The sequence below is a fragment of the Vidua chalybeata genome, chromosome 15 (genome assembly GCF_026979565.1).
Source record: "Vidua chalybeata isolate OUT-0048 chromosome 15, bVidCha1 merged haplotype, whole genome shotgun sequence".
Lineage (NCBI taxonomy): Eukaryota > Metazoa > Chordata > Aves > Passeriformes > Viduidae > Vidua > Vidua chalybeata.
In genome coordinates, this window is record NC_071544.1 from 3,691,739 (window position 1) to 3,713,722 (window position 21,984).

Here is a 21,984-nt window from a genome sequence, read left to right on the forward strand (position 1 = left end):
TTGTATAAGATAGGAGGGACAGAGGCCAGCAGACAAAACCAGAATACTCCAATTGCTCTTGTCTGACTGGTCTGAAACTGAAATATTTAAATCAATAACTGACACATGGCTTATAAAATACACTGCAAATGGAATGGAAACACTAAAGGGCCTAAGAGCTGACAACTGACAAAAAAGGTTGGAGCACATTAAAAGATGTTTGTGGGAAAGAAAGTAAGAAAGCCTCAGAAACACATAGGAGACTGGAATATTATACATGAAAATGGTGTGATTTTACATCTACAAGTATTAGAAACACTGTGAGTCACTAATGAAGGAAAGTACAGCCATCATTCAAGTGACTATTGTGGATTTCTGCCACAGGTTCCCTGGCAGTAACAGCAAACAAGGCAGAGCTGTGAACGTTCCCTGACTGCACAATGAACACGAAGCACCAAGACATCAAATTTCTTCCCAACACAAGCTGAAAAACTGACATAAACCACAAGCTATTGCTGGGTCTCACCCAGCACGAAGTACATAACTCCAGTCACTAAAGAAAGGTGAACCAGAGTCCACATAAAGAACTACAAAAAGTACAGGAGAGAAGAATGCCTGTCTCTTGAGGGAAGATTCAAAAAGTTGTATTGCTCAGCTTTATACAATAGTCCCAATAAAAAGGACCACAAAACTTCAGAAGCTTTTTTTTTTTATGCCCAGGAGGGAGCAAGAAATCTTTGAATTTTTAAACAGAGCTTGAAAAAAATAGAAAATTTTAAATAAAAAAAAAAAATTGCAATAAAGCTTGAGAAAAACAACTGCATAGAATGGGCCACTGCAATGATGGGGAACTGGAAATCTGCCAAGTGCCATTTCCTCTTGTGCCTGTATTAGGAACTAAAACATGCCAGAAGTATTTTTCTGAGCCTGAGGACAAGTGGCATGGCACAACTTGTGCACTGATTCTCCTGCATTTCCCCAGGCAGTGCAGCCTTGTGTACTCTGCCTGTGGAGAACAACCTCTGCACTGTCCCACATCAGCCCAGCTTCCCCTGGGCACTGGCCAGGACAGGTCACAACCCCTCATGGGCCACACTCACATTTAGCTCTAGGGACAAAAGCGTGGCAGTGCTTGATTAAACTTCTGCTGAACCTGTTTAATTTATTATTATGGGCGTGGAAAAGTTCCCAGCAACCACCAGTGTGGGCAGATGTTGGTTGCAGAGGTGAGCAGAGCACAGCAGTCTGAGTGCTGTAAATATCTGCCTTCAGGTGACACCTGGAAATGTGCAGGGTTGCAGAGAGTTACAGGAGATCAGCTGATGAAAAAATAACCAAATGAATAAACGTGGAGGCAAATTTAACTGGGTTGGAACCGTTGGACCAGGGAGTTGGGGACAGAGGCTTGAAAACCCTGCTTTGAAAGGTGTAAATGTAGGAAGAATTAAACCAAACCAACTGAGAGAACAGGTCCTCTACAGGCAGGTCCAACACTCAATCTACAGAAGTCATTCAAAAAAATCTGGAGATAAGATGCATTGTATCTTTAGAAATGTGGCAACTTTGAACTTGAGGCCTTCTAGAAAGTGGGACAGTACCAAGGGGAAAAGGCAGGTATGTCAGAGCAAGAAGGGGGCCTTGCAAGGGCAGGAGATCAAAAGCTCTGCACTGTGTTTGATGGCACTCTTAACTGCGCTGCTGAAAGATGGGGTTTAACTGGATAGTGCCACTTTCCAAGAAAAGCTCTGGAATTAAAGAGCAAAGGCAAGCAAATAATGTTCCACAGCTCAAAAAGAGTGAACTTCAAAGGGTCACATACACAAGATCTGAGGGAAGCTTTGCTTTTTGCATAGCTCAAGTCTCAGTTTGAACAGTCTCTCCAGCTTTAAGGCAATGTAGTATTTCAAACTAGATGGAGACATTGTAGGAACGTCCAGAAAACATTCCATATGATAAACTGAAAGACTGGGGTTGTTTGCTCTAAGGGAAATCCTGAAGGAAACTAGACAGCAACATTCAAATTTGATAAAAGCTGCTGCAAAAAGAAACAGAATAAATGATTCTTTATGTCCCCTGTGTGTGTACCCAAAGCTTTCATGGTTCATCTGATGAGAGATGTGACTTTGTAAAGACTGCTACCCCTACCCAGAAATACAACCCATACAGGGTAGCAGGCTTTGAGGAAGTAAAACATGCACACAACATCACAAAGCCTTATTTAAATTCAGACTTGTCTGAATAATCCCTTGGATTCCAATCTAGACATGTAAAATGCAGGTTAGGTATAACTTCATAATTTAGCTGAAGCACAAAAAAATGAAAAGCAGCCAGGAAAATAATTTCAGTGAGCAAAACTTCAATGCAAACCAGGTGTAGTGAAGCATTATGGTATTTCCAGTCCCTTCATGAAAAAAGTTGCTAAGATTCTATTTTAGGTAAGGTTATCAACTTGAGAACTGGGAACAATAAAACAGAAACACATCCTGAAGGCATTTGTTCTATTTATTCTCATGCACTACTTACATGGACTCAAACAACTGCATGTAGTGTTCATCCCCTCGTCCTCCTTCCACCTCATGATCCAACTTCAAAATGATTTCATTTTCAAACTAAGGAAGAAAAATCAAAACACTGAGCAGCTATCCAGAGGTCAACACACTTCAACATGGCATCAAAAATGTACCTTTGTATAATTATGTCCCATATTCCCAAAGGTTAAATGCTTGGGCATATTCTGGTGTGGGCTTTTAGCACGGCTGAAAGCCTGGACACAGATTTTCACAAAGCTTCCCCTGCACTGGGCACATGAGACACAAGCTCAGAGTCTGTTGCAGCTGCAGACAGACTTTGTCCTTGTGCAAACATCTGCACCCTGTTCAGAAGGTAGGAAAGATCTTCCTCAGGGTTCTTGACAAGTCATTAACACATCAAGAGGCACAGGGAGAGCATTAGTGGAGACCTACATTGAAATAAAGCTTAGTTTTTTACATAGATCTAATTATTAAACCACTGTAAAAATGACAGAATTCATTACTGTGCTAATGCAGCAAGTTTTCACGTTCTTCTTTGATACAAAATTTCACACAATTGTCAGTACATGAATAATTCTGTTTCTCCCTGGAGTGTTTCTGTGTAATTGAGAGCTTTGGCAGGCTGGGATCCAGATCATCCCATCAGAGAACTGGAAGCCTCTCATGGTACAAAGAATTACTGTAGTATTTCAGACATGGTTCTTTCAGATAACTGCAATGCAAAATATTTTACCTTATTTCAATGCATCCTCATCCAAACATTCAGCTCTGAGCTGAAGAAGCCAAGCCAGGGCTACACAGAGAAAACAGTCCTTCCTCTTAGAGCACCAAGCAGGTCACACATCTCTTCAGATGTGTTTTTAGAATTTCTTCAGTTTTAAAGAACATGATATTCTAAAGGAAAATGTTACTAGATGTACTTCCTTCAAGTAGGTCATGATTCAAACTCTCCACCCAGAAAAATGATTCATCATTTTTCAAGAACAAAGGCCAAACTTTCTTTCCCTCTTCCCTCCAGTGTCCAACCCAGATCTATTGGCCACTCTGATCCTGCAAACTGCTCTTGAGGAAGAAACTGAAGCGGCTTCTGCTTCTTTCAAAGAGCTTTGAAACAGCATCTTGAGCAGTCAAACTTCTCCACTGCTCACACCAAGAGCGAAACGTGAGCTCAGAGCAGTGGCAGTGCAGGTGCACTCTGCTCTGGAAAGGGACAGGGGGGAAGGAGCCATTTCCACCACTTTGCTACTTGCAGGTTTTGCTGCTCTAATGTTAATTCTTTCTCTGTAATTACAATACAAATGAAAGACTGCCTGTTGAACAGGCTACACTAATATTAGAGAATAAAGAGCTATCATTGAAAAATAGCTTAACAGAAAAAAAATAAAATTGCTCTGTCTCATCCTGGCTGAAATAGAAGTTTAAAGGGCTCTGAGTTAATTTTTATGTGCAAGCAGGGTGCATATTAGTATTAAATGTGGGTAGCACAGGTGCATGGCAGTTTCAGGACAAGGAAATATTGAGCAAAAACATCCAATCCAGCCATTTTCTGTGGGCTTACTGCAGTAAGACAAATCTGTGAATATAGTGCAGGTCAAGCACCAGTTAAATCCATCTCTTAAATCCTTCCCAGTACTTATTCAGCAGGTAGAGAATTGATTACTTCTCAAAGAGGCAATATTTTCACATTTCTGGATCTGAACAAAAAAACTCTTCCTAAGCATCTTTCCTGCAGTTTCTCAACAACCTGCAGGAAGTCAAAACATCAGTTGCTTGGATCAAATGAAAAGTTGGCAGAAATACAGAATAAAGTTTTAAAGTTTCTGTGCCAACATTAAGATCTGGAAAGTGTTTTTATCCTCTCACTTAAACCGAGTGTGCCTAATTGTCACTGGCACCAATTTAGCTTTAAACCCACCTGCTTCTCTAATAGATCCAAGGAATCTCCACTTGGAAAACACGTCCATGTTTTCCACATGGATCTCTCTGAAGCACCAGGCTGTACAACTCAGCCCTGCTGCTGATCTCACATCCTTCTGAAACCTTACAAATAACAAGATTTTGAGAGCTGAGAGAAAGAACTGTGGCTCTTTAGAGCAGGTGAACCTCCTGTGCCAGAGGAGCTCACTGAGGACACCTGAGTCACCCTCTCAGTCCCCTGTGACAGCTCAGAACAGCAGGACACTGCCCTGGAGTCAATGTCTGTCCTCTAACAACGAGTCTGGAAACCCAAGCACACAGCAGCAGCCAGCACTGATTTCTGACACAGTCCCACAGCAGCCAGGAAGGAAAGCAAACAGAAAACTTCCCCAGATGGCTCCAGCAATTGGCAGAACCCACGAGAGATACTAAACTGAAAATACTAAACACAAACAGAATGATTTATTTGAGCAAAAATATAAACACAGATGAATTAATCTTTCCTAAGCCAAGTTAAATCCACAATGTATCTCAAATCCATGTTTATTTAAATGATATTTTAATTTACTCTGCAAAGAGCCAGTTTTCCTTGTTTGTTTGTTTATTTGCTTCTTTAAGCAAGCATTTTCTAACTCCTGGTCCCAGATCACAGTTAGAACAAGCAGGACAAAGTCTCTTGATGATGTGTCTTCCTTTGGGATAAAATTCATAATAATAAAATCAATATAAAGCACAACCTGATCTTTCAAGGAAAGGAAAGGTGGGTTAGCAGCATTTGGAGGATGGGACTTTCTTAACACATGAGCTTGGCTCACATAAGCAATGAGCTTCTCTTTTTATTTGAAGGAGAAAGGAATACATTTAGAGGACTGAGTCTATCCACAGACACTGAGAGATTAATAAATTGGCTTTCCAAGATTCCCAGCTCTCTGAGCTCACGATAGACAGAGCCTCCATAGCTAAAATTAGTAGATATTAATGGCTCCCTCTCTACATCTTCAATTAGAGTTAAAATTATGAGCTTATGTAACACTGCTCTGGGTGAATGGGAAATACATGTGCAAAGTAGAAGAAAGCATTGCAAGAAAATGTCTTACTGTGTCCTACACCTACATACAGATTCCAAGCCATTAAATATATTTGTAGAGCAAATGATTCTTGAGATAACCACAGGTGGAATTTTGTTTTCTCTGGGATTAGATGATTTCTTAGAAAAAGCTAAATAAAATCAAATCCTTGCTGGATAAATTTAAATGACTTTATATCCTTACTGCCTGTATGTTGTGTGCATACAGCAGGACACAGCCCCCAGCTCCAGCACACCCCCTGTGCCCCCCAGAAAGGGCCCTGTCCCAGCCAGAGGGATGTTAACACAGACAGGATTTTTGGGAAAGGTTATTAAATCGTGTTGGAGGTACCAGGCAAGCTCTGGTTCCTGTGCTGGTACAGGCTCAGCTCATAAAGATGTTTCTGTTTGTGCTTTTTCCCCCTCTTCTCTCATTAGAGAAGATTAGATTAGAAATTATTTATTTTTAAAGTTCCACAAAATTATGTTTTAAGTGAATGTCATTCTGGGCTCCTGAGTGCCCCAGGCACTCTTGAAATAACATGTTGTCATTCTCAAAATTCTATACTAAAGCTTTAAAAAAACATCCTTTATACTACTAAATGTCAATTTGCAAATGAAAATTGCCCACTACCGAAAGCTGGAGTTTATGTGTTTGTGCACCCAGTAATTAGCCATTCATATTACTTATTTGCTCCTTTAAATCAAGGTGGTAAAAATTTTAAAACATAAAACTTAATGTGCCTTTCCTTTAAAATACATATTTTAAAAAACTTACCAGAATGGCTAAACTTACAGAGGCAAGTTTTTCTTATCTTAATTACCTCATCCATAGCAAAGGAGAGGATAAACCCCATGATTCTTGATGAGCAAATGATCCCAATTCCTAAAGCAGAACATTAGAGTCCAGTGAGACTCAGCTGCTCAATTATGAAATAGTTTCTGCACCATCTGATGAAAACTCCCCCTTAAGCTGCAATAAACCCAATGTCCTTGTTCCTTGGCACTGTAAAATACCACCTGAAACTTCTTTTTATGGCAGGAGAAGTGATTCAGTGGGCACTGGAGTGCCTGGCCTCTCTCTCCCAGGCTCCCAAGCTGCTGCTCCTGTTAATCAGGCAGGATGAGTGATGGGTTTTCAGGATTCCTGCGCTGTACAGATCTGTGCTCTCTCCCAAGAGATGAGGTATAAGCCATGAGCAGGAAAACATTTTTAAGAAGGCAAATATAGGACTATCAGGACACAGAGGGAACAGATGCACAGAAACAAAGTGGTTTTTAATCTTGGCCTTGAACCAAAAGCTTTGCACTGTGGAATACAGACCAAAATGGAAATTCCATCTGCTCATTTGTTCCACACTTCATTGACACAGAAATGCCCCAAACGATTTCAAGTATTAAACATAGCTGGGTATACGAGATATTTATATTTACATATGTCCAAAATGATGCCTTTTTGTTTGTCATTTTCCCTTACACAGATTGCTCTGAATTAATTATTTGTGTAACTGCAGAGCTGAATATCCAGTTTATAATTTACCGTGGGAGGCAGTGTGCAAACACAGAACAAGGTGATTCCATGCCCAAAGAGCTCGAGGAGAATGGAGATGTCACACAGGGATGGATGTTCCACTGCCCAGGCAGACACAGCAAGCAGTGGCAGGAAATTTAGATTACAATCCCTAGTGCCCTGCCCCACCATCCCCAGTTCAATTCCATCAATCAAAAATATTTCACAGTAGTGACTTAAAAATTCTTTTTCCATTGCAAAATGACTGCCAAAAACACTCCAGGAATTTCAGTTCTCCACAGTGATTTTTTTTTCTCACAATAAACGTTTAAAAAGTTACTGTTTCCTGATAAATCTGATAACATATAATTAACTATTCACTGCTACTCCTGTCAGCTACTCTGTATTAAAACCTGGAAGTTTTGGCTTACCAATATCTATGCCACAAGGAAGGGGCTTAAGTAAATATTATTTAGATTATGGAGGATCCCTAGAGGTCATTTAATTATATCTCCTACTTAATGAAGGCTTGACTTCAATGTAAGTCTTGCTGCTCAGAACCTTTTCCAGTAAAATCCTGAAAATTTGGATTAAGATAATGCAATCTCCCTGGATCTCTTTGTTATTCCATCTATTTCTTGCTGTCAATGCAACAAGTTTTGCCTAAGTCAAACTAAGTCACTCTGGAGATCCTACATTTGCTGTTTCTTTGGCTCTTAATATTTGGGATTTCACTTTGTGTGAGCAGAAAAGCTCACTTGACAAACATTTACCAGAAATACTGAGTGCATGGCATTTAAATGCATTTTCACGCAGAGCATTGGTAATTACCTTTTTGAATTCTCCTGTCCTCTGATATTCACACAGCATCATGTCAAAGAAAATGGGGATCGTGGCTTTTCGTAGTTCAACTTCTGGAATAAGAGTCATTTCCAAGATGGGCCCAACCATCCCCGGAATAAAGCAAATTTTATTCTGGCCTGAAACAAAACCAAAAATTGAATATTTGAAGAGCAAACTGCATATTTTTAGGATGACGTCTAGGAGCTACAATCACTTAAAGTGGTGTTTAAGCCATCTGTGTTGGTCAAGTCTTACAACTCAGTCACTTCATTTCTTCTCAAAAGCTGGGGGCATGTGAATGGATACTGTCACCTTCTAAGGTGCCAGAATGTAGTGCCAGGAATAAGCAGCAATGCCAGAGGAGTTGATATTTTCAGTGAATAACTCGATTTTTAAAGTTTTTGACATGTCCTTATAAATATTTAGAGTAGAAAATAATAAATTACCCTAAGAACTGCCCAAATTCTACCAGCAGGACACAGTAATGTCACATGGAGTAACCTTCCTATGAAGGAGAAAACCATGACTGGCTTTTAGGATAAAATTAGACCTTGCAACAATGAATCAAACCAACCAATGCACCAAAATCAGCAGCAGTTACAGAAACACCATCCACAGAACTCAGCTGCTAACCTCACACTGAATTATCTGGTAGCACCAGGGTTACATCAGCTGCCACCAAACACCCAAATGTGCAGGACTCAGCCAGGTCCCAGGTGGGGCTCAAACACTGCCCTGGTAAATGGAGCAGAGCAGCAGCAAACCCAAGGAGCTGTGAGAGTGTCAGTGCTGCCTGTACCTTGAGGAGACAAAAATGTTCTCATCCACAAAGGTGAGACTTGTTCCACACTAAGGAGTGCCTGAATCTGATGTTCCTCTCTGGTGTGTGCCATGTGAATTGTCAGTGAGAATGCCACACAAAAGTGTTGCAATATAAAACGAATATTCTACCTCAGTTCAGTTAATAAGAAATTATCTCAAAGGAGTTAATGAGAAACTTTCAAAGGAGGAGCAGCAGAACCTGGCTGGATGACAAATGTAAAAATTTTTTTGAATTTTAATCCAGGCAGATTCCAAATCTGATTTGCAGAATCATAGGTTCAGGCTGAGCAGTAACCTTCTCAGGGAAAATTCATCCAGTCTCAATCCTGCAAAATCAGGTTCTGAAATCTGATTTCAGTCATGTTTGAGCTCTGAGAGAAGGTTTTGAGTTCTCTTTTAAATACAAACCTGGCACTGGTCCAACTGTATCTCAGCTCTAAGCTTAATCACAGGAATGAAAACATATTTTAAGTTCAAATAGCATACATATTTACAAAAGCACTTCATGTCAGATATTTTTCAATGGAAAAAACATTATATGACAGATTCAGTTGCAGTGAAGCTCAGTTTGCTACTTACCAAGTTTGTACCACATGTCACGGATAGCAAAGCCAATTAAACGTCTCATATCTCCATATCTGGGAGGAAAGGAATATGAAAGGTATTTTTATCATTACCTTTTCTATCATTTTAACACAAAATTAAAGATATAAGCTAAAGGATATATTTTACTTACTTGGTTTGGATTTTGTTGTATTTTGCATGGGAAAAGTTTTCCAGCTGTAGTGAATCTTGGGTAATAAAAGCCACAGCCAAATGAAAATAGTTGTTCCACAGCTGTAAATTGAATATAAGGAAATTATAATAATTTTGAGGAAAGCAGGAATAATATTAAATGATGTATAATGCAGAATAATTTATGAAACCAAATGATGCAAGCAATAAGGTATTTTTATATTATGCAGAGATGTACATCATTAGTATTATGCAATTAGCAGAAAAGCAAGAAAGATGAATTTTAATAACCACTACTACACATTTGCTCCTAATAACAGAGCAGCTAAATAAATATTGCTAAAAAAAAAAAAAGATTCACATGAAATTCATTAGCCATCAACATTAAACCCTGAACCAAAGCAGGACTGGGGGAACACGTTACATGCTGGTGGAGCTTACCAAACTGGAGCTAAGGCACCTATATAATTACACTGCATTTGAGCACCACTTCAAAAGGCATCTCCTGCCTCCTCTTCAGATCCTAATTCAACAGCCATTTGTATGAAATTCCAGTGTAATTTGTGAAGAGCTCTCCACATGAAAGAAGGACAAAATACATCCCTAAATAACAGCTGATAGTACTGAATCTGTACTTGAAGTAGACAAAAAGCCTCTGTGCTTACAGTGCACAACCCTTCATTCCTGAAAGCAAACTATTTGTTCTACAGACAATTAAAAACAAGCACTTCTCACACACCAGAAAGGGAAAAGAGAAACTTCCCTAGGAAACACAAATTTAAGGAAGGAAATACAATTTCCAGAAGCTTTTAGGCAGTCAACAGCAGCTTTAAACACTTAAAAATGCAGCTGTAGCTAAAATCAGTGGTAGGGCTCAGTGAGAGAGCAGAAGGCAATGAGGAATGTATCCAGTGGTGATTCAAAGGATGGAACAAAACACGGGGCTGAGCTCTTCATTTTGTGTGGTGCAATACAAACCTGGGTTGGGAACCCCCATTAAACAGCCTGGAAAGAAAATATTCCATCAAAAACTTTAGGGGCCTCTGCCCTCTGTAGCCTGGAAAACGCCGGTGTGCTTAACTGTGAAAACCAGATGCCAACACACAAAACCACAGACATTTCCCCTAATAAATACAATTCTCAAATGTCCTCTATAATTTAAGGATGATCCTGCTGTTGATTTATCCCTCCCCTGAGACTGTGCCCAGCAGAGCTGCTCCTCCCAAAGCCCTTGGAGGGCTCTGTGAGTGTGTGTGAGCACAGCTGGCCCTGCTGCACACACTAACCCAGGCAATGCAGAGCCTTGCTCAGCAGCACAAATGTTGTTCATGCCCTCAAAGGCCTGTTTTACTCTCTTACCAAATATTTTAAGAGGTTATTTTGGCCAGTGTGGAGTTCTCAGCCCCTTGAGAAGCCGTGTTTATTGATGTGCAGGGCACACAATTTGTATGTGTCAATTATAGCAGTGAGATGGAAAATTCCTCCAATTGTTCTAGATTGTGGGGAGAAAAATGAAGGCTTATTCCCAAATGGTGTCTCATTTCATTTAACAGCTCCAAGTTCAGTGCCACCTTTGTCAGAGACACACCCCACAGACTCAATCTCCTTATTTATAATAAACTTTTCCTTTCATCTTCAGAGTACCCCAAAATGGCTGAAAAATGGGATCCTTTTCCTTTCAATAGCATATTCAAATTAAGGGCTCACAAGATTTTAAGCACCAAAACTAACTTTAAAACTCTACAAGACAAAGTAGTTTCTCTCTGAGGTAAAATAATATGGAAACAGATTTTAAAAAGGCAAAAATTATTCTTATGAGACACGTTTTGTTTTCTCTTAACCCCATAATAAAATTACAAGGTGTTTTGGACATCTGTCGAATTGGAAAAGGTGGAATTAATTTAGCAGGGAATTTCCAGCCATCTCACGAAGAAGAGATTATCCTAAAAAATCACCCAAGAGTAAAGGCTGCAGCCTCCTCCTTCACAAACATCTGAAAGCTGATATTTGCTGGTGGAAGGATCAAATCTGAACTTCAAACTCTGTAATTTGATAATTTTCAAATGCAGAGTATGATATATAATATATAAAAATATAACACTTTAATATTTCCAGTATAGTTAATTCTAGCTAAATTTCCCAATGGCTTCATTCCCTATTAACCTCTGCATTATTTCTGCAATGCCTATCACACGTAGATTTTTACAGTGTGTATTTTTCCCCTGTGTATTTGTAATGCCCTGAGGGTTTTGATTTTGGGGTTTCTAAAAGAAGATTTTAACATAGAAAATAATAAGCTGCACAATTCTGTTTGTTGGAATACATTTCATTACTGCTGAGTTATTAATGGAGCATAGCTCATGGAAGAAGGGTAGGAAAACACAAAAATAAGCATTTTCTTTCAAATCAGACTGACATTAGATTTTGGACTACGCCTTTTATAATAGAATTCTGTGGCATTGGTGATTAATATATGAATTACAATCGCTCTAACAGCACAGATATAGAATTATAATCCTTTCTAATGCCCTGTAAATGTAATGCTAATGGAGGAAGGGAGGGAGGGAGGAGCAGGAATCAATAATGCTGCATTTCCAGAGCAGTGGTTCTACAGCAGCTGTGTGAGCACAACAAAATGGTTTGGGTTTGGGTTTGGGTTTGGTCACCCTGCCCTGCCCCTCCAAGCAGGGACATTCCCAAAGGAATCCTGCTCAAAAGCCACGCGGGAATCCAGCGGCACCAAGGGTGGGATGGTCACAGGGTGGGTGTGTTCCCTCCCTGCATGGAAACCCCTCCTGTGCAGAGCAAGACTCCAAACCAAAGGTGATGGAGCCAGGAGATGACAGTGACAGCAGAGTGAAAATGTTCTGTCCTGGACAGAGGTAACACGATGACTTCAACTGCCGACAGAAACAAAAATGTCCAGGAATCATCCTATTTACCACAGATGGCATCTTTTCAGACAGCTGTTGAGGATACCATGAATGTGTTGCATAGGTACAGAAAATCACACAGGTTTTTGTTACAATTAAACCAAAGAGACCAGGGTGACCTTCAGGGAACACTTTTTCAAAAATATATTCCACAATTTTAAAGATTTTTGTTTCTTTGTTAAGATTCTTTTGAAGAGCCTATCTCAACTCCTGCACCCCGAATCCAGAATTTACACCTTTTGATGGTGTAGCTGTTCTGCCCTGCAAAAGCCCAGCTGCAAAGCAGTGGTCTGAACATGGTGTCCAATCTTCACATTTGAAATTGGCAAATCCCTAAAGAGCTGTTACTTGATACAACCCAGCAGAAATCCCAACATTGCAACATCTTTTAAGATTGGATGTTATGCCAATGGTTGAATTTCCTTTGTGTTTACCAGGAGAAGCTGATAATGAGCCCTACACCACCAGCATTCCCTGCCTCCAAAGAAAAGAAAACATCAAAGGCAGCCCACAACAAATCCTTGTGCAACTGCATAACATGGTCCTGGCTGGAGGCACCAGTGGTGCCTGAGACAGCTCTGCAATCAACCAAGAGAATCCTGGGGAATATTATTTTAAATAATATTGGGAGCAAACAAACAAAAAGATGGAAAAGAGAAAAATAAGCAATTTGCAGTCACACTGATCAGACTTTTTGTTGACATGAAATGCAATAAAGAAGTCAAATGAGCAATAAGGCATTAATTGTCATGGTCTTCAGGGGAAAGTCTAACCTTAGACCTGCTTGCCTTTTTTTCCTGTATGCCATCAATGTATCTCCTTATTTTCTCTCCATAGGGTCATCCTGAATTGTCTTAGGTTGGAAATGGGGGGTGTATTCTATTTCATCTGTTAGAGGTGGAGCAGTTATCTTCTGCTCATGGGGCACTTTTCTTTATCTCTCCCACAGCCAATCCTCCCTCCAGGAGATCTCTTCTGTTCATGGTCCATTAATTATTAATAATCTTCTGTCCATGGCCAGTGAGTGTCCCTGCATGGCTGAGAAAATTCCATCATCCCATGGGGAGAGGCTCTGCCCAGGGGAGGAGCCAAGCATTCCTACCTGGATCCAATCTGACCTTGGGACAGCACAGCAGCCTTTGCCCACTGCATTCCCAGAGGAGCAGCTTTCTGCCCCACTGCATTCCCAGAGGAGCAGCTTTCTGCCCCACTGCATTCCCAGAGGAGCAGCTTTCTGCCCCACTGCATTCCCAGAGGAGCAGCTTTCTGCCCCACTGCATTCCCAGAGGAGCAGCTTTCTGCCCCACTGCATTCCCAGAGGAGCAGCTTTCTGCCCCACTGCATTCCCAGAGGGAGCCCAGGCCCATCTCCAGCAGCCCTGGAGCTTCAGAGGAAAACTCCAGCCTTGTGCAGGATCCTGCTCCAGCAGAAGCACAGCTGGCACTGCAGGAGGGCTGAGCCACCATGGAATGGCACTGCTGCCACCACCCTGACCCACAGCCTGCCAGGGCCTGCTCTGACTCTGGCAGGGTTTGGTTTTGTTTGTACTATTGCATTTGTATTTTTAGTTTTCCTAGTAAAGAATTGTTATTCTTGCTCCCATATCTTTGCCTGAGAGCCCCTTAATTTCAAAATTACAACCATTTGGAGGGAGGGGGTTTACATTTTCCATTTCAGGGGAGGCTCCTGCCTTCCTTAATAGACACCTGGCTTTTCAAACCAAGATATGAATACAGAGCCTTAAGCTAGAATACTTTCCACAGTTGCAAGTCTCCAGACTTTTCATTGCAAGCTCTGAATGTGTACCTGGAAGGACAGCTGCCAGCTCAGCTGCTCCAGCTCCATGTGCCAAGACAAGAGCTGCTAAACTGCTTCAGACTGGTCAACTGCTGAATTTATTCTTCAGAATCCTGGAGTGAGAAAATATTCCCTGCCTTTCTAGATAACCAATTTCAACATTTAACATAACCTCTTTATATCTAACATAAATACAAGAAAATAACTTGTTTCAAATCCAAGGACACGAATAGAATAGAAACTGCTAAATATTGAGGGTTTTTACCTATTCCAATAATTCCTGCTGAAACTCCAGATTTCTGTGCATTAAATCCTCATGTTCCAGTTTATGTTCAGTACTGAAGAATGCAGAGTCATGCATTATGCAAGATTCTGTCCCTGTTTGTACTGTAGGCACCATGAATATTGGGAGCTCTCCTTCACTCCTACTCCATGGTTTATTTTTGGTCAATAACTTAATGAAATTTCATTCTATTCTCTCCTGTAAAATTATTTCCTCTGGAGCTAACAGCTTTGTTTTATCAGGACAACAGTAAATATTCCATAACAGGAGCCCTCCAGGCAGACCTGGTTTTGTTGTGCAGAGTTTTGCTGCGTCCTGACACTGGACACGACCTCTGAGTGCCACTGATGTACTGAATCCACCCCTTGTGCACTCTGTGTGCAAACCCAGGAACAAACCCAAACCAAGGAGAACCACCCCCCACCCAGCAGGCACAAAACCTCAGATATCAGATGACTTTTTTACCTCCAAGATCAAAGATCCCCAAGCCAAAGGCCCACTGTGGCCCTTGCTGCCTGCCCGTGCGATGACAACCTCGGTGTCAGAGCTCTGGGGTTAGGGAAGGGCTCCCTGCCAAAATGGGAGGGTGGATCTGAGGGATGACTTAGGCAGGAAATTTAACAGCCCTTCACTGCTGGGCTGGGCAGGGGTTTGGGATTTTTCTCTCTATCCAACAGCCTCAGCATTGAACTGTAAGGCAATGCTGAGCCCTAAACTGAAGGACTGGAGCCACCCTTGATCAGACAGGGCACATCCTTGCCCTAAATGGCCCTAAATGGTAACACTCTTTCCCTTCTACCTGAGTCACATAATAAATGAAAAAAGCAATTTACTTTGCAAACAAGAAAGAGGCCAGGAACCTTTGTTTTTTCTCCATTTAACAAGCTCAACTAGAGCAGCAAAATTTTTCTTCTTTGCATCTCTCTAGATTGAAACCACACTTTCTTAGATGCTCAACTGCTTCACAGTTGACTTGCTTTGTTTGCTTTGGTTGTCTACTATTTATTACCATGCAACCACTCAGCCGAGTGAAGAATCCTCAGATCTATTTCCCTCTGCTTTAAACAGCTTTTCAATTTTTTCTCTTAATTAAGACTTTGCTCCAACTCTTAATAATCTGATCTGAGAACACCATCCTGCAAACAGTAAAAATCATGCACTTGTTTACAAAGATGTGGCATCTTTTTATTTTAAATAATACTCTGACTGATTTGCATCTCCATTCTCCCCAGCCCACTGAGCTCCTCCTGCAGTGGGCTCAGGGACCTGCCCCAAACACCTGAGGGTTGGGATGAGTGGGGCTGGAGACGGGGATGAACAGCCCATGTGAGCATCAGGCTGTGGCTCTTAACAAACATGGAAGTTACACTCTTACAAATCTCAAATCAATCTTTTCTCTCAAATCAAAATAGAAAAAGCAAGTTTCTTTGTCTCATTCTCATTTTTTAAATAGGAATGTAAATAAAAATAGAAATACAGCTACACAGTAGCTGTACTGTAAGGTGAACTATTTTATGAAGTACAGGGGTTTCTCATTTACTTTGAGTTAACCACTGCTCAGTTTGCTAGCCACTGTTAGCAAACTGCTTGGTTTGCTAACAGCCAAGATATATTAATACAAAAAAAATACTGTGGGAAATCAAATTTAAATTTATAATTAAGAATATTAGACAATGTGCTTTGCAGTATTCAAACCTGTTTTAGTCCAGTAGCAACTTTTTGAATAGGTATATTTGGGCAACTCTTAGAAAGTTTGCAGAGCTTTTTTTTTTTTTTTCATGAAAGAAAAGTAAGGTCACACCTTGATTTGTACTTTAAAGTCTCTTATGAAGACTATAAGGGTATTGCAATTCTTTACAGGGCACCACTTATTTATTGTAACATTGTTTACCTTGCACAGGGCCTCCAGATATTTGACAAGTCATGAATAAAAGAGCTTTAATGCATCCCCTCGAACTACAAGGTGCAGAGTTGAGCTGCAACATCTCTGGTTGTTTGAGAACCCTTTGGAAGGCACAGAATTGCCACAGGAAAGAGCTGAAATAAAGGCTCCAGATCAAACTGCTGCTTTCATGTTTGAAAAAGGCAGTGTACACCTTAATAAAACGTTGACAGTTCCAGTCTTTATTGTCTGTGTGATTTTGGTATCCTGCAATGTGATGTCTTTCAGGCTTTTGTTATCTGCTTTTAAAAATTACTGACACATCATGCAGTAAAAAGTGATCAAGTGCTACAGGAACAATAGGTTATAAACTGCTTGTTAATAAACTGATAGAGCCCAGGACAGATTATATCATAAATATGTCAAGGGCCTGAGAGTTCCCAACAGGGATACTTACTAAAAAATCTATTTTAAGGTCGTTGGAAGAAACATCTTTCATTGTGATTCAAAATTTTTAATTACCATCATACATATAAACATTTGTATAATCACACCTGTTGAAGGTAAAACATTTTTAATGAAATAAAGCAGGGAAAACTCTACATTTCCTACTTGAGGCCATTGTAACTGAGTATGAATATTTTACCTCTCTTTTCACTACTGTCTTTCAAACTTTTCCTGTGTAACCACTTATGTGGCTCCTCTGCAGCTATTTGGGACCAAGGGGTTTTGTGTTGAGGACCAAGAGAGCAATTCCCAAGCAGCTTTTAGCACAAGTGGAATCATTTAAAACAGATTGAAATCTGTGGGATGAACCATAAAATATAAAGCCCTGAACTTTATATAAAGGGTGAAACAGAATAACTTCACACACCATGATCAGGCAGAACTTCGTGACAAATCCTGAATCTAAAAGTATATTTACATTTTAATACCAATTTAGTGAATGTGAAAATGACATATATTTTCATTTTCATCTAAAGGAAGATGAACATGGTAAAAGGCATAATGAAACAGAATGATATTGAACAAACACAAAACCCAACTAACCCTAATTAAAAATGATTACAGAAAGAACTAATAATAACAAATAGATGAAGATAGACTTGTCAGGGAAGACTACAAGCCAAAAATAAATTCTAAGTGGCAAATACTCTAGGAATCAGCAAAGTTAAGCTCTTTCTGTCCTACATCCACAGCACTGATATTGTAAAGGCTCCGTGTGTTACGTCTGGGATTGACTTGCTGAATTCACTTGGCTAGCTAAGAAAGAAAAAAGAGTTTTCTGCTTGCTAGTCTAGAGCAGAGTTACAGAAGAAAATACTCTGGTTGGTTGCCTTATCATAAATCCTCAAAGCCCAGCTCTGATGTCACATGGAAGATGGTCCAATCCTGCCCCACCCAAATCCACAGCCCATCTGAAACTCTAAATATCAGTCTGACACTGACACGGGGCCACAGCCCCAGGAGGGGCTCTGGAGATGTGCACATGCTGCTTTGGCTCAGCTAAAAACCCCAAATACTTACTTGAACTTCAAAATTCATGTTCTCCAAAAATTTCTGGTTCATTGTCTCTGCAAATTTGTTGATGGCTCTCAAGAAGACTCTAAAAAACCAAAAAAGCAGTGATACAGATAAATGAATGTAACCTCTGGCAATCAATACCCACTGTGTGTGATACTGGTGGAAGCACATTTGGCACTGAGCACACTGGGAGCATCACACATGAACACAGCAGGTGACAATCTGGACAGTGGCACTGGATTTATGAAAAAATTACACCCTTTTTTTACCCATTACAAAAATTACACAATTGTCAAAAAGGTTTCTCCATCTCTGCTGGAAAGGTCAGACAATAGAATTTCATTTTTCCTGCTGCACACTCTGCTGCATTCCTGAGAAAACAGAGCAATTCTTCCAAATCCAGTGTCACCTTCTGCCAAACCCAGGTCATTCACAAGGGTGGCATCACCTCCTCTGGGGGTCTGACAGCTGAAACAGCTCCTGTGCTCACATCATTACTTAGGAGCTGAACTTCAAAGATATAAAGTGCAGCTTTTCTGTTTTCTCACAGGTGGGGAGGGCAGGACAACACCTTCCTCCCCAGGTGGATTATAAAACCATTCCAAACAGTGAAAATACACATTCAAAATACTATACAGTTACTTCTTCCAAGAATAAGACCATGAGCATTACCCCCCCAGCCTGAAAAGCAGCACCTATTTAAGCTCTTGATTAATGCAGCATGATTAAGTCATGTTTCTAAAGCTAATTTCTTTGTCTGACTTCCCAGCACGGGACATTTGTAAAACAAAAATCAATTGTATCTTTAAATATTTATAAAGTTTATTTTAATAATTCAGTTGTTTTCAAAATTGGAAATTGACTGAAAGTGATCATTTGCCTCTGCTTCATAGGTAATTTTTTTAAGGCTATTAAGTGGAAATATTTCTATGGAAAATACTGTAAGGGCAAACAGAATGGTGAACACAAGGGAAAACCAATCCTAACTGTTCAAATATAATGATTGGCTTTCAACTAGATACTCCTAGTCAGGAAAAAGATCTAATAGTTACAACAGCCAGGTCCAGAAATCCCCACCATCTCAGTGATGAGCCACATCAGAGAAAGCAATGATTCAATAATTAGGATTATCAGCAAAAGATTTAGAAACGACAAGATATCCATATGTTACTGTCCAGGGAATGCTGTGTCCTTGTGCTGGGTTCTCTGTGGTATTTAGGTGTCCCATCTCAAAAGGATAAACAAATAGAAAAAGAGAGAGGAAACCACGCAAATAATTGTGACACAGAAATGACCTTCAGTCAGGGACATGTGACAGAGGAGGGAGGTGACAGGATCCATAAAATCCAAACTGCTCTGGAGATGAGAGACTGAGCGCTCACAGCTTCTCAGGGAAACACCAGGGAGCCCTGAACACAACCAGGGTGTGCATCCAAAATAAGGAAACCCAGATTCTGTGTTAACTCTGCAGCTCTTTGCTGCAGGATGCTGCAAATGCCTGGATTTTATCCTGGCTCAGAAGTGATCAGACACATCAAAGACTAAACTGAAGGGAATACAATTAAATGCCATTGGTCACTGGAGGCTGGTGGAACACAGCAAACAAGCTCTGCTGTCACACTGCTCCCCTGGCAGCCCTCTAAGAGCCACTGGAGAAACAGAGCAGTCAGGGAAAGGAGTTTTAGTCTCATCACAAAAAAAAAAAAAAAAAAAAAAAAAATCAGAAGGGCTAAGTTCAGTTTCTTAATGAGGGAGGTGAAGCAAAAGTTCAGCTTTTGGCAAGCCTACAAGAGGGAATGCCACGTAACCACTGAGCAACCACCCAAAGGAGGAGCTGCCTGCTTCATTAGAGCAGTGACTGGCTGGAGTGAGATCCCCTGCTGGGGGTGAGGTTCTCCAGGAGGAAAACGTTCTTTGTGAAAACCTACAGAAGAATTTCTTTCCACCCATGTAACATTCCCCTGTACTGCTGATGGGATGGTGGAAATCCAGTAACTATGCACGTTGTCACATCTTGCCAAGTCCTTTTTGCTAAGGTGACCAGAGGGACGCTGCAGGAGCTGTGGCAGGGGAGGTAGCAGATTTCTGCTGGTGCTGTGTCACTCCCAGCATCACCCCACACACTCAGCTGAGCTTCCTCCCCACCGTCCAGAGCATCCTCTGATCCCATCTTCCAGCACTGGCTCAGCTAATCTTGCCAGCTGAATTAAGGGGTTGATTTGTGACAAGCCAAATGGCATAAAATCTCCTCCAGTTCAAGAAAGCAGATGTTGCTCAGTGCTGTCCTTGCAGGCTGTCACTGCTCTGTGACACTCACAGGGTTTGAGCACACTCACAGGGCTGCCCTGTGCCCCCAGTGCCACTTCCCAGGCTCTGCCACCTTTATGTGATCAACTCCTAAATGTGATTCCCGCTGGAAGCTGTCCCACACTGCCCACAAGCAAATAAACACATTCTTCCCTAAAGCTCCACTCACATGGGGACATTTATCTCCTCCAAGCTGCCTGATACTTGACACAAACAGTTTAAGATGCTGCAAAAAAGGGGATTCTAGAAGAGTGATTTATTTTAGGCAGCACAAAACCCCACACAGCTTGGCAGAACCAAGACAGGTTATTCTGTTTCATCATCATCATTATTCTTCTGAACAGGAATTTTAGGTCAAGGCCTTGTCAGTGCTCAGTTTTCTGCATTGCTTTAGACCCTTGGAGTTACAAAGTTTATTTCTTGCCAATTCACATAAGCAAGTTCTTGAGCTCCAGTTGCTCAGGGAGAGCATTTCCCTTCACTCAAGGTTTTTGGCTGGAGCAGGAGGGGGTGCCTTCCATTTCTGAGGCTTTTATAACTCCCAAATTCTGTGCATTTCCCCACTGCTCCAACACCATGGCGAAACACATCACCTAAATATCCAGTTTAGGCAGACTCTGGTATAATCTGGTGCTAATAACTTCTCTTGCAATAAAAAAATCCCACACTTTTCAGTACTTTACTCTAAACAGAAATATCATGCAAGATAGAGTAAAAAAAATCATACCTTAAACACACATGAAATTTTTTAGTGGAAATCTATTTCCTAATATGGACATATTAATAAAACATAAATATAAATAATAATATAATAAACATTTTTGTGAAGAGCTTTTTTAGATTTTACTTATAGCCATATAGAAAAACCTCAGGGACACCTGAAAAATACTGAGGTATTTAATGTCCAGTAGAAATCATGGAAAATATTAAAAATATTTACAGGTTTCTATACAATATAATTATACGTAAGCTGTCTTCTGTAAATATCCCTTTCACAAATATTTTTATCTGACAGACTGGAAGGACATATTTTCAGGGAGCATGCAATATTTCCAGGCTGTCAAGTTCCAAATATTTTCATTCATTTGTGTTTTGCCTAAAGGGTGTATCTATTCCTGTCACTGGGAGTCACTTAGGCAGTAGGTTTGAATGCTATTCCTGCCTCCTGCCAATGCCTCAATGATTTCACTGTCCTGCCTCAGTCTCCACTTTCACCAAAAAGGGGCATTAATTAAATAGCCACAAGTATGAAAATAAACAGGTACTTGTAAAATACTGTGAGGTTGTGAGGTTTTGGTGAAAAAAAAAAAGAAAATATAATTTTAAACAGTATTTTTAAAGACATAAATTAAACTGTCACATTTTCAATTAATTTTAATGAAACAATAAATTTTCTACAGTCACAACAGAATTAATTTCTCATCAGTTTTAATAATTGTGATCTAAAATTGCTGAAATTCCTTTACCCACAATAACTTCAATGATATTCCCTGAGTTTATGAGGATTGATGCTTCTAATGTACAGCTCATATAAAACTCTTGCGCCTGAAGATTTATGGAAGATCTTCAAAGTCCAAAGTCTCTGGGCTAAATCTGGGAATAAATCGCAGGGTTTTGGCTTAGGACAGCAACAAAATTGTCATGATTCAACTGCTCCTGTTTCCTCTCTCTCTCTGAATTTCCTGCTGCTTCTGCTTTACTTTATTGCATTGTCAGAAACATTTGTTAAAACTTTTTGGCTGGAAAGAGAGCCCAAAGAATAGAAACCTGTGCAGCTGTACTCAGTTTCACACACTTAAATGTCTGTTCTAAACAGGGGAGAACAGTACCTTACGTAACACAAAGAAATAATTTA

General features: G+C 40.4%; 1 protein-coding gene across 1 annotated transcript in view; it reads right to left on the minus strand.

Annotated features, from left to right (window-relative positions):
- Nucleotides 1–21,984, minus strand: part of DOCK2 (dedicator of cytokinesis 2) — a 155,322-nt gene that overhangs the window by 25,944 nt on the left and 107,394 nt on the right. The window contains exons 31-35 of the mRNA XM_053956912.1: nucleotides 17,826–17,904; nucleotides 9,405–9,505; nucleotides 9,248–9,306; nucleotides 7,835–7,983; nucleotides 2,503–2,588 (exon numbers count right to left, since the gene is read on the minus strand). Coding sequence (XP_053812887.1) covers nucleotides 2,503–2,588; nucleotides 7,835–7,983; nucleotides 9,248–9,306; nucleotides 9,405–9,505; nucleotides 17,826–17,904 — 474 coding nt within the window. The remainder of the gene's footprint in view (nucleotides 1–2,502; nucleotides 2,589–7,834; nucleotides 7,984–9,247; nucleotides 9,307–9,404; nucleotides 9,506–17,825; nucleotides 17,905–21,984) is intronic.